Source organism: Rhinatrema bivittatum, chromosome 9, assembly GCF_901001135.1.
Source record: "Rhinatrema bivittatum chromosome 9, aRhiBiv1.1, whole genome shotgun sequence".
In the NCBI taxonomy this organism is placed as follows: domain Eukaryota; kingdom Metazoa; phylum Chordata; class Amphibia; order Gymnophiona; family Rhinatrematidae; genus Rhinatrema; species Rhinatrema bivittatum.
The window spans coordinates 222140947-222167490 of NC_042623.1; the positions used below are offsets into that span (position 1 = coordinate 222140947).

The 26544-nt window shown below is 45.1% G+C and overlaps 1 protein-coding gene across 3 annotated transcripts in view; it reads right to left on the reverse strand.

Moving 5' to 3' along the window:
• Positions 1–26544, reverse strand: part of EPHB3 (EPH receptor B3) — a 549940-nt gene that overhangs the window by 121875 nt on the left and 401521 nt on the right. For 2 of the 3 annotated variants that reach the window (XM_029615678.1, XM_029615676.1), the window contains exons 12-14: positions 9090–9305; positions 6392–6556; positions 6104–6297 (exon numbers count right to left, since the gene is read on the reverse strand). In XM_029615678.1, the coding sequence (XP_029471538.1) occupies positions 6104–6297; positions 6392–6556; positions 9090–9305 (575 nt within the window). The remainder of the gene's footprint in view (positions 1–6103; positions 6298–6391; positions 6557–9089; positions 9306–26544) is intronic. The other variant, XM_029615677.1, reaches the window with a different exon arrangement.

A 26544-nucleotide genomic window follows, 5' to 3' on the forward strand; every position in this document is an offset into this window, starting at 1 on the left:
GGGTATGCAGACTTCGTGAACAGAACTTAGATGACAACACTCACATAATGGTCTCAGGGAGCTCAGGAGCTGGAAAGGATAGGCCCTTGAGGAGCGAGTACCTGGTTCCAGGGAAAGCTCTGACAGAGCGATGGTAACTCACAATGATATAGGCAGTGATGACTTCCAGGCAGAAGAGAATCAGAAGATAGTCAGGAATGAGGGCCCTCGAGGAGCAAGTACTGGTTCCTGTCTGTAACCTGAAAAGCTAAGAGAGAGCGAGGCCCCCGAGGAACGGGTACCTCTGGTAAGTCCGAGGAGGCAGAGTAGCTTAGGCAGGGTAACCTGAGTAAACCTTGTCCTAACCCGTGCTAACTCGTTTGTCAGCGATATCAGAGACCTTTAAATATCGGAAGCGGATGACGTCATCTCAGGGGGACGCCCCTGATGTTCGCGCCCTTGTTGGTACTTCACTCGGAGCGTGCGCGTCCTAGGCTTCAGGCAACATGGCGGATCTGCAGCGTAGAGTTGGTCCAGGGACGCTGGAGAGAGACGGTAGGGAGATGCCGCGGCAGCCAGCCATCCTTCAGACCTGGAGGGAGTCGCCACAGAGGTAAAGAAGGCGGAGTGAAGAAGTCAGGCAGCGACGGTCGCAACAATATCACACATAGGGCTGCCAAACGTCCTAATTTTCTCTCAACTGTTCAGATTTCTGGGATATTGTACAGGAAGGAGAGGGACAGCTAAAATATTAGAAATGTCCTGATTTTATCCCTCTAGTTGCAGCTTAGCATTTGATCCTCCACTGCGATCACATAATGCAGCTTGAAATTTGGTAGCTACTCTATACTCAGTATGAGTTGGATACATTTATTTTGCGTTGCTCACACTTCAGTCTACAATTCCCCTATGAAGAAAGGCTAAAAAGGTTAAGATTCTTCAGCCTGGTGAGGAGATGGCTGAGAGGCAATATATATGATAGGTCTCTATAATCAGGTGTGGGATGGCAGCCTAATGGCTAGAGAAGGGGGAAACCAGGGTTCAAATCCCACTGCCGCTACATGTGACCTTAGGCAAGTCACTTTACTCTCCGTCATTTCAGGCACAAACTTACAGGTGAATTTCAAGAGTTGCTTGATAAAAAGGCTCCTTTAAATGAGTATATGGGCTGATCATAAACTCATATTTAAAAGCAGCAAAGCATATGCATATATGCGCATGCGTGAGCAACAGAACATATGTAAAAAGGGGGCACATTTACACTCATAAGTCAAGATTTTAAAACCTGCCAATGTGGTATGTGTAGGGCTTTTACCCGCACATGTTTACTTCTGCTAATTATCAGGAGCAAGCAAGAATTTATTTATTTATTTTTATTTAGTTAGTTTTTTCTATACCAGTGTTGGTACATACCTTCACACCGGTTAACAATGTATCTTAAAATAATAATAACATAAAAAACATAAAAAGAAAATAAAAAACAATAAATTCATAAAAAGCAAGAAAATCAATCATAAAAAAGTAATACTTAAACCAAAATTGTAAAACAACTGAAGTAAAATAAATAAAATAATGCTTCTAACTGGCTGCTACTTGAAAAGCTTGCACGTATAACCAGGTTTTTAGAGCTTTCTTGAACTCTTTTAAATTACCTTGGCGCCTTAATTCGACGGGTAGTGAATTCCAAAGGCCTGGTCCCGCTAATGACACAGCCCTTTCTCTAACAGATGTAAGTCTGGCTGTAGAAACCGAGGGAATTATGAGAAGACCTTTGCCTGCTGATCGCAAATTTCGTTGGGGAGTGTGAATGCGAATGACCGCATTCCTCCAGTCAACTTGTTCGGCATAGACCGCTTTATGTATTAGGCATAAAGTTTTATATTGAATTCTAAATTCGATTGGTAACCAATGTAACTCGGCAAGGACTGGGGGGTAATATGATCTTTTTTATTAGTGCCAGAGATAAGTCTGGCAGCAGAATTCTGTAAAATCTGAAGAGGTCTAATTGATGTTTTTGGAAGACCCAACAACAAAGAGTTGCAATAATCTAGATTTGTGAAAATTAGTGCTTGTAACACAGTTCTAAATTCCTCATGATTTAATAAAGGTTTCAGGTGTTTAAGCACTAATAATTTGTAGTAACCTTCCTGAATTTTTATTGCAATATGTTTTTTAAATGTAAGTTCAGGATCGAGCCAGACACCTAAATCTCTAACTTTATTCCCTAGTGCAATGGGCACATTCTCTATGTTAAATACCTTAGTTTGATAGACTGTTGAAATTTTACGCTCCAACAACATGATTTCTGTTTCTTCACAGTTAAGGCTCAATTTCATTTGATTTAGTAGCTGCTTAATAATGTTTAAATATATATTGGCAAGTTTGAAAGTCTTATCAATTGAATCATTTACTGGTAGTACGATCTGAATATCGTCTGCATATATATAATAATTGAGTTGCATGCTTGACAATAATTGACACATTGGCAACATATACACGTTTAATAAGGTAGCCGAAAGGGCAGAGCCCTGGGGAACTCCTGTTTCAAGTAACAGTATTTAAGTAAGAATTATTAATAAAAACTTGGTATGATCTATTTGAAAGATATGCAGAAAACCCATTCCAATACTTTGTTTTTAATTCCTATTTCTGACAGTCTATTAATTAAAATGAAATGATTCACGGTGTCATAAGCTGCTGATAAGTCCAAAAGGATTAATAGATAGCGTTGTCCTTGATCAAAGTCTTTTAATATGGTGTCTGATAGAGCTAGCAATAGGGTTTCAGTACTAAAATTTTTTCGAAAACCAAACTGAGTTGGATAAAGAATGTCATTAGCTTCAATATGATCATTAAGTTGATTTAAAACTACTTTTTCAATTACTGTCGCCAGAAATGACAGAATAGAGATTGGTCGGTAATTGTTTAGAATTTCTGGGTCCAAATTATTTTTTTTCAGAATAGGTTTTATAATTGCTTTTTTAAGTTTGTCTGGTACACAACCTTCAATTAAAGATTTATTAATTATTTTTGTTATGTGTGGAGCAATTAGTACTGAAATTTGCTTCAACGTCATGTTAGAAATTGCATCGTCTGGATGATTAGCAGGGTTTAGCTTATTGATTATAGTTTCAATTTCTAGAGATGAAACTTCCTCAAAGGAGGACCAACTTATATCTTTTCATATCAGTTTAATTTCCTGTGTAGGAGTATTATCCAGATCTATCTTAATTCTTTCTATTTTGCTTTTGAAGAAATCTGCTAATTCTTGGCAAAGTTCATTGTTATTTGAGTTAGCATTAACTAGTGGATCATTAGTTAATTGCTTGACGATCTGAAAAAGTATTCTAGGGCTATTAGCGTAGCTAATAATTTTCTTACTGTAATATTCCTTTTTTGTTTTATTAAGTTCTTATAATAATTCATATGTTTCCTATATGTAGTTAAGGCGTCGGCATTTTTTTTTTCTTCCAAATTCTTTCTTTTTTACGTAATTGACACTTGGCTTCTTTCAGACTATCGTTAAACCATGGATTAGACTTTTTATTTTTATTCAAAATCACTTTAATTTTCATGGGGTTAATCTTATTAGCAGTTTCATTAGTGATTGCTCTTTATAGCCAAACATTGACTGGGTGAAGGGTCAGGGTAAACTGGGGGGAGTGCAGGCTGAATAAACCAGAGAGGTCTTGAAGACCTAGAGATTGACTGCACAATTGTTAAAAAATGGTCATTTCCTTCAGATGCGCATGTAACAAAATCTGCTGACTTGCATGTGTAACAGCCAAAAGGTGTTAAGGAAAATATGTGAATAACGTTTCCTTGTGCAAATGCTTAAAATTAGGTGCGCAGACATGCGCGACCAGGCGTATATTATAAAATTTGCGCACACTTGCGCGGACGAAATAAAATGCATGGGTATGCCTGTGCTTCTTTTAAAGTTACCCTCTTAGCTTGAGTGTCCTCAGGTATATAGAAATACCCACAGTACCTGAACGTTATTTGCTCTGAAGTGCTGAAAAGCGGAATGTAAATCAAATAAAAATATAAACAGGAAACAGTTATGACCCATTCCAATAGTACTAGGACTCAGGGACACTCTTTTAAGCTAATAGGTAGCTTGTTTAAGACAAAATCTGAGAAAGCATTTTTTTCACTCAGCACACATTAAAACTGTGGAATTTGCTGGCAGTGAGGGTTTAGATAAGCTCCCAGAGTTAAAATCCACAAACCATTAGCCATGCAGACTTGGGAAAACAACCATTTCTTATCTGGCTATGAGCAAGGAGGATTGGATGGAATCTGTGGGACCCTAACGGGTCCCTGTGACCTGGATTGCCCCCTGTCGGAGACAGGATGCTGGGCTTGTTGTCTGACCCACTATGGGGTCTCATGTTCTTAATAATTATTTGTGTACAGAAACCAAGGCTCAGACTGAAGAAAGCTTAAGGGATGGGCTCCTTTACTGCTTAGCCCAATGTATTTGATATATGCAGTTTACGATTAATTATATAATTAATGCTCAGGGACTGGCAGAAAGTGGTTTTGTGTATGTGTGCGCGTGTGGGTATGTGCACATTTGCTAAATTATTTGTGAGGCAGATTACAAGTAGTGTTACGCGTGCCGTCCACGGCAGACCACGGCAGTCCTTTCTACAGTGACTCCAGCTCCTGGTTCCTCCTCGCTGGTGGCGGTGAGCCGTCAGCTCCATCCTCAGGCCTCCCCCGGTGCCTCCGGCCCTGCCACAGTCCCTGGCATTTCTGGTCCTGCTACCACTTCTCATCGGGCCTCTCTGCATGGCCTGCGGAGAGATGCTGCTAGGCGCGCGCGCACCACTGATGTTTAAGGGACCGCGACGAAAGCCTGGCCGCGGCCCCGAATGATGATGTCACTCAGTTACAGTATTTAGGCTCAGGCTCCGCTCCCTAGCATTGCCTTTGCAACAGGTCTCCTCACTGGTTGAGTACTTGTTGCCTCCTAGAGATTAATCTCAATCTCTGCGTTCCTGTTCCTCATTGTTCCTGGTTCCTGTTTCCTTGTTCCTACCTCGCTTCATACCTCGGATTGATTTCACGGACTGACTCTGCTTCGCCTGACCACGCCATTGCCTCCCTCCAAGCCCGGACCTCTGCTTCGCCTGACCACGCCATTGCCTCTCCAAGCCCGGACCTCTGCTTCGCCTGACCACGCTATTGCCTATCTCCAGACCCAGACCTCTGCTTCGCCTGACTACGCTATTGCCTATCTCCAGACCCAGATCTCTGCTTCGCCTGACTACACTATTGCCTATTTCCAGACCCAGATCTCTGCTTCACCTGACTACACTATTGACTATCTCTGTGATCAGACCTCAGCCTTGCTTGCCATTGCCTTCATATTGCCGCCAGCTCTGACTCTAGCATGCTCTTCAACGCTTCTCCTGCTTACTCCCTGGATGTGGTTTACTCAGGCTTCGGCCTGCTCTTGCTCGAGCGCCCCATGTCTGTCTCTGTTCCATTGGCGCTCGAGTTTCTAGGACACTACCCTGTCCAGAGTAAGACTGTACCATCTTTCACCTGCTATCTCTGGGCTGAACCAACTCTCACATCGACTACACACAGAGGCCCACCTAAGTCCTGCCGGCACCGGCACCCAAAGGCTCAACCTGCGGGGAACGAGGGCTGGTATAGGTGAAGCTCCAGCGGCCTGTGTCTATCAGCCCACTCCGCCTGCCGGTCGGGACCCGTAGGTCCCTACCTATGGGTTGCGTCAACCCCACCTCGGCCCAAGGGTCCACCTCCAATGCAACAAGTAGAAGAAAGAGCAATGAGGAGATTAAAACAAAGATGAAAAAACCAACGAGATGTCAAATATTTTTCTTCCTTATTGACTTGCGCTCTAACTGCAGACATTTTTTATTTCTATCCATGTCTTGAATGGCCAGAATGCTCTGCTACAAACACAGTCTCTCAGCTTCCCTCAAAGCATCAAGTGAGAGGAGGTGTGTGTGCGAGGGATGATGTCTATAAGAAGGAAACACATGCAATGACCATAACTGGTCATTTTTAATAACCTTGGAGAGCAGGCACGGACCCTGGCTGAACAGTATTGTACTTTGATGAGCTTCTATGAGGAGATACTGACCTTGACTGGACACTGCTGAAGACCTTTAGGCTAGCTGCATTGCGGATGAGTTTATCCAAGGTGTTCACAATCTGTGCAAACTTGGGTCGCAGGTTCCGGTCTCGGACCCAGCAGTCCAGCATAAGTTGATGTAACGCTGTTGGACAGTCCATGGGAGGTGGCAAGCGGTAATCCTGCTCCACAGCATTAATGACCTAAAAGGAACAAAACACAAAAGTCAAGTGAAAGTTCCAACACTCTCCATGGAAATCCCCCCACCCTTCACCCTCCCCAGTCTTTCAAACTTACATCCTGATTGGACATGTCCCAGTATGGACGTTCCCCATACGACATCACCTCCCACATGACGATGCCGTAGCTCCAGACATCACTGGCAGAGGTAAACTTCCGGTACGTGATAGCCTCTGGTGCCGTCCACCTAATGGGGATCTTCCCACCCTGTTCGATACACAACTTTACAAAGTTATGGCTGGAATATATTAAAATACACCCGGAGAATTGAAAATCCTCTTCCTTTCCCCTTTACTTATCCATGGAAGAAGACAGGAATGTATGCTGCCTCCCATCCACACTCCCACCACATTACTGAACTGTTTGGGAGAGAACACACTAATCAGCACGTTATTGACCTGCTGGGGAAGAACAGCTCCCCCCCCCCCCCGAATAGTGACAAGTGTAAGGAAGAAGCACAGGGATAAACCCTCTTCTCTTGCTTACTGACCAGAATCGAGGAGACGCAGAGGGATAGATCTCCCTCCCTTGCATACTAACCAGTGCCAGGGAGAGGCATGGGATGGAGCCCTCCCAATATCAGTGATGGATTCAGCATTCGAAATTAGTGGTGTCCCTAAATTTCTTTTTCATTGCTAGTTCATTTTCGGGTCCGGGGTGGGCCAGTTTGCTGCCCACCCCCCCGATCGGAAAATGTTTTTCGTCCCAATTTTGTAAAAAAAAAAAAAACAACAAAAAAACCCAGCCCCAACTCTTCAAATTTAATTAAATACAATTCCCAACTCTTGAGTCCCCCCCCCCCCAAGACTTGCCGAAAGTCTCTGGTGGTCCAGCGAGTGACCCAGGAGCAATCTCCTGCTCTCGGGCCGGCGGTTGCCAATAATCAAAATAGCACTAGTGGCCCTTTGCCTTTACCATGTGACAGGGGCCACCGGTGCCATTGGTCAGGCTCTGTCACATGGTAAGAGCAATGGACGGCCCCCGCACCAACCATTTTGATAACTAGCAGCCGACGGCCCGAGAGCAGGAGATCACTCCCCGCTGGACCACCAGGGACTTTCGGCGAGTCTTGGGGGGGGGGGGGGTCGGGAGGGTGGCGGGGTTGTATTGAATTAAACTTGAAGGGTTGGGGCACGATTAGGGTTGGTTTTTTTTGTTTTTTTAAGTAGATGTGCCCTTCCTATCCTCCCCCCCCTCCAAAAAAATGATAGGAAAACCATATGAAATTTCGTGGGTTTTCCTTTTGTTATTTTTGCTTCCCAAAATGCAACAAAATAGGAAATATCGCCTTTATTTCCTATTTTGTTGCAAACACTGCACACCAGTACATTCGATCCCTCCTCTATGGAGTTCAACTTGGGAAAGGGAAGGGGTAAACCACTCTTGAGCAGTAGCCAGTGCAAACTCTGCAGATACCTCTGTACCCGTGGCTTTGGGGAAGGTATTTAAGAAAATTCAACAAAATGTTTCTCTTTGAAGACTGGCTTGTAGGACTGTACCACCAGGCTTGCAAGCACCGCAGGGAGTCTCCTCCTATCTAGAAATATAGATCTATGGCTGAACTACCTCTAGAGCTAAACATTTCTATAGTGCTACTTGATGTACTCAGTGCTGTACAGACACCACACAAGAGACATTCCCTGCTCAACAGAGCTTATGATCTAATTAAGACAAATATACAAGTCAACAACAAACCAACAGGCTTAAGATTTAAAAGCAGCCTCAGAAAGATTGGATTTTAAATAGGGGGGTGAGAGAGGGAGCACGACACACCTCAGGAAGTCTATTCAAAGCACACAGTGCAGGCAGATGGAAAGCACGGAATCGAGAATTGGCAATAGAGAAGGGCATAAGTAGGCAAGACTTGTCTGAGGAGTGGAGTGCACGAATAGGGCTGTAGAGAGAAATCAGAGTGAAAGCTGCAGAGTGAGTAAGAGGAGCTTGGATTGTATGTGTGTGTGTGTAAACAGACAGATGTCATAGTCAAGCCCAGAGAACAGGAGTTGCTCATAGATACTGTAGGAAAAACTAGGTAGGGCCTTCTAAGTCAAACAAACTGAAAAGTCACTAGGTAACCAAGAAACAGGAAGAGGTTCCTATTCCCTGTCTACATAATTTCCCCTTTGACAGACTTCTTAAATTCCTCCAGAGCTCCTCTAAGCCTCCCACCTAACTGCTTGCTTGTGTGGAACTTGCTCAAGCCTGTCTGCATCCAGCTCTAGTTCTCTCTCTGTTTGTGTCCTTGGAGCACCCGAAACCCTTTCCCTTCCTTCACTGGCTAGACTTACTTGGGAATTCAACTGTGAGTGACTGCTTCTCTGTGCTGTTAATTGTGCCTTCTCTGGTTCCTGGTATTAATTAAGTTACACAGACTTTTCGTGTGCCTCTGCATTTCTATATTACAGTCTTTCTCTGGCTCACATTCATCTGTGCTGTGTGATTCCTTTCTACATCTCTCTCCCCACCTACCTGTGACAATAAATAGCTCAGCAGATGGATGTGCAGATGGACAGGCAGAGTACTTTCTGTAGAGATAGTTTAGTAGATGGAGAGTGTGTGTGTGTGTGTGTGTGTGTGTGTGTGTGTGTGTATACATGGGGCAGTCATGACTGCATTCTATGGTTTAGGTAATCCTACGATGGCTTGTCAGTCGATCTCATGTCAGTCAGTCATAGCTGCTTTGCAGACAGGAAGTAGTAGAGCAAGAAAAGAATGGTAGGGGATGGCTTTAAGCCCTTTAAGTACCATTGCTTACCAGTGAACTGGTGTAAGTGGGATCAGCAGCATCATTCTCCAGGAAGCGGGAGAGTCCAAAATCGGAAACTTTACACACCAGGTTACTATTGACCAGGATGTTACGTGCAGCGAGGTCACGGTGGACATAGTTCATCTCCGCAAGGTACTTCATCCCAGCTGCTATTCCACGAAGCATTCCGACAAGCTGAATCACTGTAAACTGTCCATCATTTAACTACCATGCAAGGAGAGAGAGAGACAGAAAGGAGCAAATTCAAATGAATAACCCTGTTGGTTAAAGTGAACAACAAAGATACACGCCTTCTTGGAAAATCTCTTTAAATTCCCTGTTTGCCCATCTAAAATAAATACAAAGACAAGAAACTAAGTCCCATGAGTTTAATCATGAAGTTAGGGAAAATGTAACTGTGAAAAGAAAGAGAAAAGGGGAGAAAGTTCCCAGAGGCAGGACCCCAGAGGCAGGCAGAGCTATGGAGTTTCAATGCGTGGATGAGACGATGGTGCAGTGAAGAGGGATTCAGTTTTGTAGAACTGGGGAAACTTTTGGGACAGGGGGAGACTTTTCCGAAAGGATGGGCTCCACCTTTACTAGACTGGAACCAAGCTGCTGGCACTAACTTTCAAAAAGGAGATAGAGCAGCTTTTAAACTAGAACAAGGGGGAAAGCCGACAATCACTCAGCAGTGCATGATTTGGAGAAATGTATCCTTGAAGGATACTAATGAACCAGGAGAGTTAGGGCATCCCAACAGAGAGGTTCCAATAAAAGCAAACGTAGTCCATGTGCCTATATGTAAAAAATCACTGAAGCTAATGATTTCCAAATTATTCCTAACAACTGAAAAGCAGGCTGTTAATACAAACAAAACACACACTTTGAAATGTCTGTATGCCAATGCCAGAAGTCTAAGAAGTAAGATCGGAGAGTTAGAGTGTACAGCAGTAAATGATGAGATTTACATAATTGGTATCACAGAGACTTGGTGGAAGGAGGATAACCAATGGGACAGTGCTATATCAGGGTACAAATTATATCGCAATGATAGACAGGCGCAACTTGGTAGGGGTGTGGCTTTTATGTCTGGGAGGGTATAGAGTCCAACAGGATAAAGTTCATACAAGAGACTAAATGCTCAGTAGAATCTATATGGGTAGAAATCCCATGTTTGTTGAGTATAGTGATAGGCGCATACTACCATCCACCTGGACAAAATGGTCAGACAGATGATGAAATGCTAGGAGAAATCAGGGAAGTTAACCAATTTGGCAGTGCAATATTATGGGAGATTTCAATTACCCCAATATTGACTGGGAAAATGTAACATCAGGACTTGCTAGAGACATAAAGTTCCTGGATGTAATAAATGACTGCTTCATGGAGCAATTGGTTCAGGAACCAACAAGAGAGGGAGCTATTGGAGAAGAAGTCCATTACCTGCTATTAATTAAGTTGACTTAGAAAATAGCCACTGCTATTACTAGCAACAGTAGCATGGAATAGACTTAGTTTTTGGGTACTTGCTAGTTTCTTATGGCCTGGATTGGCCACTGTTGAAAACAGGATGCTGGGCTTGATGGACCCTTGGTCTGACCCAGTATGGCATGTTCTTATGTTCTATTTTAGATTTAATTCTTAGTGGAACGCAGGATTTGGTGAGAGAGGTAACGGTGGTGGGGCCACTTGGCAATAGTGATCATAACATGATCAAATTTAAACTAATTACAATAAGAAAATCCACAGCTCTAACACTAAACTTTCAAAAGGGAAACTGATAAAATGAGGAAAATAGAAAAAAACTGAAAAGGTGCAGCTGCAAAGGTTAAAATGTTCAACAGGCATGGACATTGTTTAAAAATATAATCCTAGAGGCACAGTCCAGATGTATTCCACGCATTAAGAAAGGTGGAAGGAAGGCAGAATGATTATCATCATGGTTAAAAGGTGAGGTGAAAGAGGCTATTTTAGCCAAAAAAAACATCCTTCAAATATTGGAAAAAGTATCCATCTGAAGAAAATAGGATAAAACATAAGCATTATCAAGCTAAGTGTAAAACATTGATAAGACAGGGGAAGAGAGAATTTGAAATGAAGTTGGCCATAAAGGCAAAAACTCATTAAAACTTTAAAAAATATATCTGAAGCAAGAAACCTGTGAGGGAGTCAGTTGGACCATTAGATGACCGAGGGGTTAAAGGGGCTCTTAGGGAAGATAAGGCCATTGCAGAAAGTCTAAATGAATTCTTTCCTTCCGTGTTTACTAATGAGGATGTTGGGGAGATAACAGTTCCGGAGATAGTTTTCAAGGGTGATGAGTCAGACGAACTGAACCAAATCACTGTGAACCGGGAAGATGTAGCAGGCCAGATTGACAAACTAAAGAGCAGCAAATCACCTGGACCGGATGGTATGCATCCTAGGCTACTGAAGGAATTCAAAAATGAAATTTCTGATCTATTAGTTAAAATTTGTAACCTATCATTAAAATCATCCATTGTACCTGAAGACTGGAGGGTGGCCAATGTAACCCCACTATTTAAAAAGGGCTCCAGGGGCGATCTGGGTAACTATAGACCAGTGAGCCTGACTTCAGTGCCGGGAAGAATAGTGGAAACTATTCTAAAGATCAAAATCGTAGAACATATAGAAAGACATGGTTTAATGTAACACAGTCAACATGGATTTACCCAAGGGAAGTCTTGCCTAACAAATCTGCTGTTTTTTTAAGGGGTTAATAAACATGTGGATAAAGGTGAACTGGTAGATGTAGTCTATTTGGATTTTCAGAAGGTGTTTGACAAAGTCCCTCATGAGAGGCTTCTAAGAAAACTAAAAAGTCGTGGGTTAGGAGGCGATGTCCTTTCGTGGATTACAAACTGGTTAAAAGACAAGAAACAGAGAGTAGGATTAAATGGTCAATTTTCTCAGTGGAAAAGGGTAAACAGTGGAGTGTCTCAGGGATCTGTACTTGTACCAGTGCTTTTCAATATATATATATAAATGATCTGGAATGGAATACAATGAGTGAGGTTATCAAATTTGCGGATGATACAAAATTATTCAGAGTAGTTAAATCACAAGCGGATTGTGATACATCACAGGAGGATCTTGCAAGACTGGAAGATTGGGCATCCAAATGGCAGATGAAATTTAATGTGGACAAGTGCAAGGTGTTGCATATAGGGAAAAATAACCCTTGCTGTAGTTACATGATGTTAGGTTCCATATTAGGAACGGCAGGGGAGAAAGACTGATACTTCATGCATTTCCAGCATAGCTCTCGGCTTCAACGGCAGAGGAGAAAGACTGATACTTCATGCATTTCCAGCATAACTCTCTGCTTCAACGGCAGGGGAGAAAGACTGATACTTCAATGCATATCCAGCATAACTCTGCTTCAACGGCAGGGTGAATGAAGAAAAGTGGATCTATATACAGACAACAACCAACAAGGACTGAATTACATAATCTGGGTAAACAAATAAGCATGTAGCTTGCTTACTGTGGCAGTTACTACCCCTAACTAATTAAGCTAGATATTTCACTTAGATACAGTTCCAACACTGCTCTCTACATTAATGGTGGGAGTAGAAGGGAAATAGAACCAAAAGGTTACTAAAAGCCAAGAGTAACATAAGTATGAGGAAAGAAAAAAGTGCGAAGCTTGCTGGGCAGACTGGATGGGTTGTTTGGTCTTCTTCTGCCGTCATTTCTATGTTTCTATGTAGGAACTACCACCCAGGAAAAACATCTAGGCATCATAGTGGATAATACTTTAACATCGTTGGCTCAGTGTGCTGTAGCAGTCAAAAAAGCAAACAATGTTAGGAATTATTACGAAGGGAATGGTTAATAAAACGGAAAATGTCATAATGCCTCTATATCGCTCCATGGTGAGACCACACCTTGAATACTGTGTACAATTCTGGTCGCCGCATCTCAAAAAAGATATAGCTTCAATGGAGAAGGTACATAGAAGGGCAACCAAAATGGTAAAGGGGATGGAACAGCTCCCCTATGAGGAAAGGCTGAAGAGGTTAGGCCTGTTCAGCTTGGAGAAGAGATGGCTGAGGGGGGATATGATAGAGGTCTTTAAGATCATGTGAATTGGTTATTTACACTTTCGGATAATAGAAGGACTAGGGGGCATTCCATGAAGTTAGCAAGTAGCACATTTAAGACTAATCGGAGAAAATTCTTTTTCACTCAACGCACATTTAAGCTCTGGAATTTGTTGCCAGAGGATGTTGTTAGTGCAGTTAGTGTAGCTGGGTTCAAAAAAGGTTTAGATAAGTTCTTGGAGAAGAAATCCATTAACTGCTATTAATCAAGTTTATGTAGGGAATAGCCACTGCTATTAATTGCATCAGTAGTATGGGATCTTCTTGGTGTTTGGGTAATTGCCAGGTTCTTGTGGCCTGGTTTGGCCTCTGTTGGAAACAGGATGCTGGGCTTGATGGACCCTTGGTCTGACCCAGCATGGCAATTTCTTATGTTCTTAAGAAGTTCATAGAAAGCAGGCAGTGCAAAGAAAAATGTCTGAGAGAAAGCAGAAGCCACACAAGGGAAGATTAACAAAGAAAGAAATGTTTCACAAGCTGGAAAAACTAAGTGCCAAAAAATACTTTGAAAATTACCTCCATTCTATGTGGAAAAAGTAGATGAACACAGATGTACGGATCCTGTCAACTACCTACTAGGATTTAGTTAGAAAGCACCATTATTGTGAGGAGCAGGCATAATAGTAATCTTGTGGGTGTATATTTCCCCATGTAGAAGCTGGTAAATTGGAGAAATTACTTCCCTGATAATTTTGTTTTCCTTAGTGTATACAGATGGACTCAGGACCAATGGGTATAGTGTACTCCTGTTAGCAGTTGGAGATGGATCAGATTTCAATATATACCCCTGCAGGAAGTGCAGCTCTTCAATATTCTCATCGATAAGCATTGTGGATATATGTGTGACTGACTGATTGATTAACTTAATAATGTGATTAACTTGAAGAACTTCATAACTTGTTAAAACGTTAAACTTGATTAACTTGAACTGGTTGATTGACTATAGCCGGAGATCGCCAGTGTACTCAACCGGAAAGCGTAGACACCCGGCAGGGTGGATGCCCTAGGTAAATGAAAACATGGCTTACCCTTGATTCATTGAAAAACCATGTATAACGGTAGCCAAGGGTGGGATGCTGAGTCCATCTGTCTACACTAAGGAAAACGAAATTATCAGGTAAGTAATTTCTCCATTTCCTAGCATGTAGCAGATGGACTCAGGACCAATGGGATATATAAAAGCTACTCCCGAACCGGGTGGGAGGCTGCCCGTGACCCACTTAGAATTGCCCTTGCAAATGCCGTGTCCTCCTGAGCCTGAACGTCCAGATGGTAGAATCTGGAGAAGGTATGGATGGAGGACCACATTGCCGCCCTGCAGATCTTGGCAGGTGACAGCGTTCTAGTTTCTGCCCAGGATACCGCCTGGGCTCTGGTAGAATGGGCCTTGAGCTGTAGAGGTGGTGGTTTTCCCGCTTCTACGTAGGCCGCCTTGATGACTTCCTTGATCCAGCGGGCAATGGTTGCCCGCGAGGCCGCTTCCCTTGCCTCTTTCCGCTGTGAAGGATGAAAGGGTTGTCCGTTTTTCATACGGGTTCCGACAATTCCAGGTATCTGGATAGGAGTCTGCCGATGTTGAGGTGGCATAGACTACGGGCTTTTTCCGAATTCTTCAAGCCATCCATCGTTGGTAGTGAGATGGTCTGGTTAAGTTGGAAGTGTGAGATCACTTTGGGGAGGAAGGAGGGCACCGTGCGTAGTTGGATGGATCCCGGGGCGAGTCTGAAGAATGTCTCACGGCAGGACAGTGCTTGTAGTTCCGAGATGCGGCGGGCCAAGCACACGGCCAGCAAGAACACTGTCTTTAAGGTTAACAGACGGAGTGACAGGCCTCTAGGAACTCCAAGACGAGATTGGGGTTCCACAGAGGTACCGGCCACTTTAGTGGTGGTCGAATGTGTTTGACTCCTTTCAGGAAGCTTGATACATCTGGGTGAGAGGCTATGCTTTCGCCCTCGCTCCTGGAGCAGTAGCATGACAATGCTGCCACCCGTACCTTGATGGAGTTGAGGGACAGACCCTTCTGTAGTCCATTCTGTAAGAATTCCAGGATCACGGGAACTTTAGAGGAGTGTGGCTTGATGTTGTGGTCTTCGCACCAGGCCTCAAATACTCTCAAGTACAGATCCTTATGTACGTTAGTGATGTGGAGAACTTGCATGCTCGGAGGAGGATATCTATTACTGCCACCGAGTATCCGCTCTTTCTCAGGTAGGCCCTCTCAATGGCCAGACCGTAAAAGAGAATTGAGCTGGGTCCTTGTGAATGATCGCACCTTGTTGTAGCAGGTCTCTGTGTGGAGGCAGGGGTAGTGGGTTCCCTGCCAGTAGTCTTCTCATGCCTGCATACCAGGGTCTTCTTGGCCAATCCGGAGCCACCAGAAGAACTAGTCCCCTGTGTCGCTGTATCTTGTGAATGACTGCACCCAGTAAGGGCCACGGCAGGAAGGCGTATAGCAGGGACCCCGGTGGCCAGGTCTGTACCAGGGCATCGATCCCCTGGGACTGCGGTTCCCGCCTGCGGCTGAAGAATCTGGATACTTGAGCGTTGGATCTGATTGCCAGAAGATCCATGTCTGGGGTCCCCCACCGATTCACTATCATCTTGAAGGCTGTGGACGACAGCTTCTATTCTCCTGGGTCTATACTTTCCCTGCTGAGGAAGTCTGCAGTGATGTTGTCTTTCCCGGCGATGTGGACGGCGGAGATCTCCTGGAGGTTTGTTTCTGCCCACGCCATCAGGGGGTCTATTTCTAGGGACCCCTGTTGGCTTCTGGTTCTGCCCTGTCGGTTGATGTAGGCCACTGTCGTGGAGTTGTCCAACATCACTCTGACCGCTTTGTCTCGAAGTCTGTGGGCGAACCGCAGGCAGGCTAGTCTGACTGCCCGCGCTTCTAGGCGGTTGATGTTCCATCCAGCTTCTTCTGCGTTCCACTGCCCTTGGGCGGTTAACTCTTCACAGTGTGCTCCCCATCTGCATAGACTGGCATCTGTGGTGAGCAGGGTCCAGGTTGGGGAGGATAGTCTTGATCCCCGGCTCATGTGGCTGGTCTGTAGCCACCACTGTAGCTGGGTCCGAACTCTGCCCGGGAGACGTACGGTGTAGTTCTGGGCTCCACCTCGATAGGAGTGAGCACTGTAGGGGCCTCATGTGGGCTCGCGCCCATGGCACCACTTCCAGTGTGGATGCCATCAGCCAGAGGACTTGCAGGTAATTCCATGCTGTGGGGCGAGGATCATTCAGCAGGGTCTGCAGCCGGTTCCACAGTTTTGATCTCCTTGTGGGGGTCAGGCTGACCTTGTCTTCCTTGGTGTCAAAACGGACTCCTAGGTATTCCAGCGACTGTGAGGGCTGTAGGGAGCTTTTGTTTGTGTTGACCACCCATCCTAGGCTTTCCAGTAGTGTTATGACTCTGCTGGTTGCTTGGTGGCTTTCCTCCGGTGACTTTGCCCTGATCAGCCAATCGTCCAGGTAAGGATGAATGAGGATTCCTTCCTTCCTTCCTCAGTATTGCCGCCACCACTACTATTACCTTGGTGAACGTCCAGGGTGCTGTGGCTAACCCGAAGGGTAGTGCCCGGAACTGATAGTGATGATTCAGGACCTTGAAGCGTAGGTAGCGCTGGTGTTCCCAATGAATTGGGATGTATAAGTAGGCCTCCGAAAGATCCAGGGATGTGAGGAACTCTCCTGGTTGTATTGCATTTTTAACGGAACGTAGGGTTTCCATGCGGAAGTGGGGGATCCTTAGGTGGCGGTTGACCGACTTGAGGTCCAGGATGGGCTTGAATGTACCTTCCTTCTTGGGTACGATAAAGTAAATGGAGTAATGTCCAGTATTCATTTCTTGTGGAGGCACCGGAGTTATGGCCTCGAGGGCCAGATGTCTGGACAGTGTAGCTTCCACTGCTGCCTTCTTGAGCGGGTCGTGGCAGGGGGATTCCACGAACTTGTCCAGGGGGGTTCGTAGGAAATCCAGGTAGTAGCCCTCCCGAATGATGGCTAGGACCCACTTGTCCGAAGTTATCTCGACCCATCTGCGGTAGAAGAGGTCTAGTCTGCCCCCTATGGCTTCCTCCCTTGGATGGGTCGGCTGAATCTCATTGTGGGGTGCGGCTGGTGCCTGTCCCCGAGCTAGCTCCCCTCTTGTTGTGCTTGTTCCGAAAGGACTGGTTCCTGCCCATAGGGCGGGGCACTTGATAGTTGCTCCTGTAAGGGTTGAAGCGCTGTGAGCTTCTGCCCCTGGCAGACCTGGGGAAGGGCCGCTGGTAATGGGGAGTCGCCCCATTTGTTGGCCAGTTTCTCTAGCTCGCTGCCAAACAGGAGGGGATCTCCTTTGGAGGGCATCCTTGTGAGGCGCGTCTTGGAAGAGGCGTCAGCCGACCAACTTCGAAGCCAGAGTTGTCTCCTGGCTGCCACTGTGGATGACACTCCTCTGGCTGCTGTGTGCACTAGATCGGAGGCAGCGTCAGCAAGGAATGATACTGCTGGTTCCATGTCTTCTCCCGGGGTGTTGTTCCTGGTTTGTGATAAACAGGCACGTGTCACCACGGTGTAGCAGGCCGCAATCTGCAGGGACATGGCTGCAATGTCAAATGACTGTTTTAGGATGGATTCCAGGCGCCGATCATGTGCATCCTTGAGCGCCGCTCCTCCCTCCACTGGGATGGTAGTGCACTTAGCGACACGTAGACTATGGCATCCACTCTAGGGCATGCCAGAAGGTCCTTGGTCACTGGGTCCAGGGGGTACATGGCTGACAAGGCTCATCCCCCTTTGAATGTGGACTCTGGAGCATTCCATTTCAGGTTAATTAGCTGTTGTGCCGCCTGTAAGAGAGGAAAATGGCGAGAAGTCTGGCGAAGGCCCTCCAGCAGGGGGTTCGTTCTAGGTTCCCCCTAGGTGCCTTGGCTCGGGATAGCAAGCTCTGTTAGACATTGGGATATGAGGTTCGGCAGCTCGTCCTTTGTAAAGAAGCGTCTCATGGTCCGGTGTGGCTTTGTTCCCGTGGGGAGTTCCCCCTCCTCAAGGGGCTCGGCTTCCTCTTTGGAGATATCCGTGTCCCTGTAGATGGGGCTTCTAGGTAGTGGAAGCCTGTGCCTAGGCCTCGAAGGTCCTGGGGCATGAGAGTCCTCCGGTGGAGCATGTGGCTGATCAGCCAGAGGTTCAGTTTGCATTTTAACCAAGGTGTGAATCCCTTTGAATAACTCCACCCATGAGATCGACACTGGGTCCAAGTTGATGGGCGTTGGTTCCCTGGGGGTCCCCGTTTGTGGGGAGGACCCACTGGGACCTGCTAGTTCCGGGGTACCCCCTGAGGAGCTAGTACTGCGCCCTGGGTGGGACTGGCCCTGACCTGGATCTCCCAGGGCCTCCTCACATTGTGTGCACAGGGTGTCGGCCTCCTCGCTTTGTGCTGCTCTGATGTGGCATGCTGGGCAGAGGCCTTGAGCTTTTATTCCAGTTTCTGGAGGTGCCATGTCTGCCAACGTGTAAGCTCTTGTGCGCTCCAGTGCGCCTGAGCTGTGCACGCAGATATGCGCCTAGCCATAGATATGCGCCCGGCTTTGTGCATGCAACTTATGCGTGCAAGCTTTTATGTGTGCGTAAGTCTATGCGCACAAGACCTTTGTGCGCTTAACTCAGTTTGTGTGCTCGGGTCGAACGGTGGGCGGCGCAGCGGATAGGGCCAAGATGGCGACGGCGAGCACGCGGGCAATATGGTGACCTCCCCGGAGGGTCTCCACGTGGGTAGACCCTAGGAAAATAGCCGGGGCCTGGCCCTACTAGGGCGGATCAACCCGGTGGCACTGGTTCCGATCGGCAACCTGTGCTCCTCCTTGATCCTCGAAGACTGGATTCAAACAGAAGATTTCTATCTTACCTTGTCTTCGGCGCTTCCTGGTTTCGTCCCAGACTGTCTCTGGCTGCGGGGGGAGAGGGCAAATACCTTCACCGCCGTGCTCGAGGGGTTTACCCGCTGCCTCTCCGCCGCGCCCGAGGATCGGGGGCTAGGTCCTTGCCGCGATTCGGCCGCCGGACCGAGGCTCACCTCCGAGGGACCACGGAAATCACCTCGGGAATCTCAACTGGGGGAGGGACCCAAGGGTATCACCGCAGGAGAGCGGGGCTCGTCTTCAGGTAGGTTTCTCCTTTAAATTTTGATTTTCTTCTTTGAATTTGGTTCAAACGCTGTGAGAGCGTGCAGATAGTCCCTAACTGCTATGGAGATGGAAAATACTGAAGAGCTGCACTTCCTGCAGGGGTATATGTACTAGGGGCTGATGTCAGATTGAAATCTGATCAGTCTCCAACTGCTTACAGGAGTACACTATACACATTGGTCCTGAGTCCATCTGCTACACACTAGGAAAGGTAAGTTTCTCTGGTATATGAAACCAAACCACCATCTTAAGGTCTGGATTTCCTATTTTCTTTTGGAGAGGCAGTATTTCTTGGTTGTCCTTTTATTTTATATTAAGTTGCTGCTTCTATGGAGCCTTTGATTTGGATGGAAATTTCCTTCCACCCTCCCAATCCATGTTGTATTTTTAACTTTTTATTTATGTTTGAATACCCATTAACTAGGGACTTAATTCATTTTCTGCCCTACAATCAAATGGGAGGGTTCCCTTCCCTTTATATTAAGAGGCACCTAAGACCATCAAGATCCAAGAAGAAGGACAACTTATAGCCATCAGGTGAGGTGAAGGAGAAAGGGGAGGAAAGGAGCTGCTTGAACCCCCAATTGGGCCCAGGAACATCTACAGGAGATCTGGAGAAGAGGAGCTACAGAAGTATCTTTCTAATACTGAAAGGGAGAGGAACTGGTGCCATTCAGGTACTGTGAGGATATTAAGGAGTGTGAGGAGACAGCATTGAAGAGGAAGGAGGTGAACTATGCAACATGAATTCCATCTTTGATACTTCACCTACATTGGGAGGGAAGAAATCAATTTGTCCTATACATATGGGAAGGAAGGCATCATCAACATAAAGACTTAAACAAGACTTTAAAAGAAGTCACAAATGTATTTAAAAGAGCTTGTATCAACTAAAGGTGAACTAATCAGCTGTAAAGAACTTTATTTCATCATCTTTGTAAATCAGCTGTAAAGAACTTTATTTCATCATCTATTGTAACGTTATGGTTTCTCTTCACCAGTTACTGTTTTATTTTATTTTCATTTTACACCCCCTGTTAAATGTAAACCAGCATGATGTGATTCTTATCTTGAATGTCGGTATAGAAAAACACCAAATAAATAAATAAATAAATCTTACAACCTATCAGTAAAGGTATTGGAAATCACCAAAACCTGCAGTGTGTTTCCTTGCTTAATGACTTTAACACTCATCTTTGCTGTCTTCATCACTGCAGTATACAAGGAACTGGGAATTAAGAGTACATGAAGGGCCTTGAAAATAATATTTTCCCCAACTAAGGGAATCCTGCAATCATGTTTCTAACCATTTGAAAGGGAACTGCTTGGAACTGTAAACAGATAATGGCCTCTGGAGCTACTATCCAGGTTCAGCCACTACAGGAATTACACTTTATTCCCCCCTTGGGGAAATGGTGAGTAATCAGAAATCACTTGTGATTCTCTCTCTTCAGTATTTACAGTGGAAAGGTGGTTTGGGGAGAATAACTCTGCCAGAGTATTAGAGTAGAACATTGGGCATAATGAACTTTGCAGAAAGAAAGAACTGGAAAAAAATTATTAATAGGTTCTTAATAGTCTGCACAGTATCAAAAATGCTTGATAAAAAACAAGTTTAAAGGTTTCAGTTTCATTATGAGGCAGTTTACCTGCAAAACACCTCACGTTAAAATCTCTCTTCCCTATGCAGGGAAAAGGGCCAGCATGGGGGGGGCAGAACCAGAGCAGGTGGCTGATTTCATTTTGAAATCCTGGAACCATCATGAGGCAGGGTGGTGGCGGCCTCAGGCAGCAGAATTTTGGAGTGGGAAAAAGTGCCTCTCCAAAACAGCTCTACCACAGGCACCGCCTTACCTGCCTCCAAAGTCAAACATCGGATCGGGCACGGATAAACCAATCCCCTACCCAAGCTGCTCAGGGGAAACACACTTCCCTAACCCCAGGCAGCAGGAGTTGCGTTTATCCCAAGGGGCCCCACGGCAGCATGAGATGACGCCTGGATAAACGCGAATCCTGCTGCAGCCCACCCAGAGCCAGTGGAAGCACTAGGCAGATTAGGTAATCACCTAGAGCGCGGCAGGGTGGCAGCCTAGTACTTCTATCAGCCATGCTCCGATACTACATTTGACCAACAGCGTAAACTGAGCACTGGTGTCTGAGGGCAGGACTTTTGGTAACTGCATCTCCTTCTTCCCGCGCCCATGGCCGGAAGAGGAAGTAATGTTGCTTGGTGCCACAGGGACGAGGAGGAGGAGGAGGAGGAGGTCATATTACAACACACAAAGGAGCAGGAAGAGCATTGTTGGCCCCTGTAGACTGCAAAAAAGGCATCCTGGGGTGCAGCAGTGTCAGCCAACTTTCGTGGCCGAAGAGAAGCAGAAGTAACGACTGCGGCACGGGCAGTCTCATGGAGAAGGGGCTTTGGTTGGGTGCGCGCAGCAGCAGAAGAAAGGAACAGTGAGCAGGAGCAGCCTCGGATGGGCTTGCACGGCTACAAACTGGAGAGAGCGAGCGCGAGACAGATAGAGGTGGTGTCGGGAATGTAAGTCTGACCAAGGAAACTGCTGCTTATGTGTTCTGGAAGGAGGGAGGGAGGGAGAGCTTGAGTGTGTGTGAGAAACAGTGCTTGTCTGTGTGTATTTGTGAAAGCATGTGTGTGCGTGCCATTGCGATGGGACCTCCTTCCCGCCTCCGAGGCCCAACTTCCTCTTCCGGCCATGGGAGGGAAGGAGGTGCAGTTATCAAAAATCCTGCTTGTGCTCAGCTTACTCTACTGCTCAAACGTGAAAGCTTGTGTGTGTTTGAAAGCGTGCTTGTCTCTACATGTGAGTATGTGAAAGTATGTGTGTGTGTGTGAAAGTATTCAGGCTTGGAGGTGTCTGTATATGTATAAGCATGTATGTGATAGAGGAGAGAAATTTTATGCTCCCTTCACCATGAACAACAATCTCTGGATGACTGAAAATCAAAAGTTCTCAGGAATGGACAGCAAGGGATAATTTTTCATTCTTATTAATTAGTGGTGATTGTTTATTATATGTGCGGTTTTGAAATATTTTATACACATAGTCTGGCTTGTTGCAGTTTCCAGTTCAGTTTTGGTCTTCATGTTTCTATTTATACTTTATGGACTCTATTTTGTATTTGGGGAGGATCTGATTGTGTTTTGCATGTGTGACCCAGGTGAGGTGACCCTGGCTGATTCCCTTTTCCTAACTGAAGGTGTATTGGTGTTTTAGAGCTTGGTGAAATATTCGCAGGGTTGACTTTTTGTAGGTAGGGTTGTTATGGTTTGAGTACTGGCAGTTAGGGGCAGATTTTCAAAGGGGTACGCGCATAAGATACGCGCGTACCCCCCCGAAAACTTGCCCCAAGCTCCTCCTGCGCGCGCCGAGCCTATGTTGCATAGGCTGCCGGCGCGCACAAAGCCCCGGGACGTGCGTAAGTCCCGGGGCTTTCCTGGGGGGGGGGCATGTCGGGCAGGCATAACTTTTGAAATAAAGGTAGGGGGGAATTAGTTAGGGCTGGGGGGCGGGTTAGTTAGGGGAAGGAAAGGGAAGGTGGCTCGGCGCACGCAGGCTGCCGATTTTGCGCAGCCTTGCACGCACCGACCCTGTATTTTAAAAGATACGCACGGCTACGCAAGTATCTATTAAAATCCGGCGTACTCTTGTTTGCGCCGGGTGCGCGAACAAAAGTACGCGCGTGCGTACTTTTTTAAAAATCTGCCCCTCAGTACTCTTTTGGTATATTGCAACTGTAATTGTAATTCCTCAACTGTAATTGTTAATTAAATAATAATTAAATAAGTGATTCTCCTAGAATCTGATACGCGACTTTTGATTTATTTCTCGGATTACGTTGTATGCCTATCGATTTTGTACTTTGACTCGGCTATTTATGTACTTATCTTTTGTATATAGTTTTGGTGATATGTATATAGTGATTTTGCTGTTCTCAATTTTATGTAAGGGCCCTGCCCAAAAGTTAACCTGTTTGCAATGTTATATGTAAGGGTTCTGCCCAATGGTTCCTGTTTAACTGTAAACCGATACGATGTGTGAACGGTTATCGGTATAAAAAAGACATTAAATAAATAAATAAATAAATGGCTTTCTGAGGGTGAAGCTCATACCAAACACAAGTTATAATAGGTTTAATGCAAAGAGACTTCTTTGTAACCAGGGAGGTTAATACAAAGAATTATAATAGGCCTAATCCATATGAGTTCCAAGTGTCTATTTTCCAGGGTTTTCTGGTTGGTACCATATGTTGTGATTATTTTTACCTGAGAATCACCTTTTGCATGATAAATCTACTGTAAATGTATAATTTTTAATTGTGTGTGAGGAGGGGGGTTGAGCGCAAGGCTGTAAGGTTTGCCTAGGGTACTTAATTCCCTTGCTCCAGCCATGCCCACAACTGGCGATTTTCGAAGGCATTTGCCGGGGGTACAACAGCCTTCCTCGAACGCGGCTTTCACAGCACAATGCACTGTCAGTCACAGGGATGTGAAGCCTTTCTACGGGTGCATTTATGTCAGGGGAGGAAACCAGCGCACAATCGCTGGATTTTTTTTTTTTTTTTTAAGTGTACATCGGCTATTTCTCCTCCCTATCCCGACTGCTCGCACAAACAGCAGACGCAAAGGCTGCAGATGTTTTTAGCTCTTTGAGAGCAGGAGGAAGCAGAGGCTGACAACAGACTCCATCCTACTGGCGGCTGAAACACACACATACACACACACACCCCCATAGGTGCTATGGGGCACACATACACACACACACACCCCTATAGGTCCTATGGGGGGGGGTGTGTGTGTGTGTGTATGTATGCCTGTGTGGATGGGTGGGTGACTGCCTGCCTGGGAAGATGGGTGACTACTTGTGTGTGCATTGGAGGGGGGTGAGCCTGTGTGTGTCGGCGGAGGGGAAGGGTGAGATTGGGTGTTTTCCTGTAATGTGAGAATGGGTGTCTTCCTGGGTGTATCTGTGTGTGAAAATGAATGGTATGTAGGTTTTCCAAAAGTGTTCTATATGCAATCTTTACAACTACTGTTGAATGCAGCTGCCAACCTAGTAACTCGTTATTCAATGCAGTGTCATAATAACTCCAATTTTAAGAGACTTGCATTGGTTCCCTATTGAACAGTGCGTAAAATTTTAAATTTTGTTGTTGGTACATCGAGTGATCTATGGCAGTGGTCCCCAACCCTGTCCTGGGGGCCCACCAGCCAGTCGGGTTTTCAGGATATCCACAATGAATATGCATGAGAGAAAATTTGCATGCAGCATGCAAATTTTCTCTCATGCATATTCATTGTGGATATCCTGAAAACCCGACTGGCTGGTGGGCCCCCAGGACAGGGTTGGGGACCATTAATCTATGGTACTTGCCCTCTGTATTTAAAACAATTAGTGACACTACATAGATCACAAGCTTTAGGCCAAATTTTCAAAGGCCTATGCGTTTAAAAACTGGGGTTTGCGCACGCAGCATGCATTTTATAACAGGCCCAGCCCTGCGCGTAAACCCCGGTACATGCACAAGTGCCGGGCCCTGAAAAAGAGGTGGGCCGGGGGGGCATGACTGGGAGAAAGTAATAAAAAAAAAAATTTAGGGAAAGGTAGGTTAGGTTTATGGGGTGGGGAGGAGAGAGGAAGAAGGAGGAAGTGTAGGTAGGGAAGTTCCCTCTCAGTCCGCTCCAGTTAAGGAGTGGACTGGGAGGGAACTGGGGAAGGCCTGATTGTTTCACTGCGCGTATTTTACGAAAATCTGCTGCCCCTGTGCGTGCCGCCTGCACATGCACGTGTGGATTTTAAAATCCGGCATGCATGTGCACATGGCCATCTGATTTTATAATATGCGCGCACGTTATAAAATCGGCGTATCCAGGTGCGCACATTGGGAACTGAACACACATGTGCTCGTGCTGCTTTGAAAATCTACCCCTTTATGTTCAGATAATCAACAAATTATCTATACCAGGGTCGAAATCTGTTAAATTATTGATAATTAGTTGACATGTCTCTTCTGAAGTAGCAGCCCACTTTCTGGAATGCTCTCCCAGTTGGTATGCGCCAGACTGCAAGTGAAAAGGAAAGCTTTTTTTTTTTTTAATGAGGAATGTTTGTCTAAATTGTTTTATTATTTATTTTTATTTTGTTATCCACCACGAACAAGATTTGGTAATATGGTGGGCTATAAATTATTGCAAATAAAATAAATAACTAAGAGATAAAAGTAATCTGTAGGAAAAGTTCATAAACTGTTATTAACTAGGGAAAGACACTGCTTATCCCTGGGTGTTAGCAGCATGGAATCTATCGATTTGGGATCCTGCCAGGTACTTGTGCCCTGGAGTGGCCATTGTAGGAAAGAGGATACTGGGATTGTTGAATCCTTGGTCTGATCCAGTACAGCCTATTTGTTTATTTATATACCGCTTATCAGTAAATCTAAATGGTTTACAGATCTTACACACTCATCTATCACAGAGCACAAACAAATCACAATGTAATACAATTTACCTCATTACAAAAAATATTAAATGATCTACAATTCTAATAAAGTTACATTCATCTTTCTACATAGGACCTTTATTTTATTCACCTCACAGCTTATCCACCCACATATTCCTGAAATATTTCATTTAAAAAACCAAGTTTTAAATGTTTTTTTAAATAAATTTATAATCCCCCAAAAGACGCATATTTTCAGGCAATGAATTCCAGATCAACGATCCAGCTACTGATATGGACCTAGCAAGAGTTGCATGTTCTTATTACTTGATTCGTGCATCTTCTACACTCAAAACAATCTCCATCAGAAAGTTATTTGCTAAGTTGCATAAATTAAATCTACATCTGAAAATTAAACCCCTTTTACTTGGGCATTTAGACTGTCATCCACTCTCCAATGTTGAGCATAACAGCTTCATTAGAATATGCATAATTTTCATTACTCATTTTAAAACATGCAGGGTTGCTCTAATGTCAACATATGGAATAGAATAGAGAAAGTAGATTAAGCACGCTCAAGTAATGTCGTTGGTGCAAATTAAGGGCAAGAAGCCAAAAATACTTGTTCTCACTTAATACCTAATTACTTCATTTAAATATCCTTTCAGACTCTTACATGCCCCTAATCCATAGAAAACAATGGGGAAAA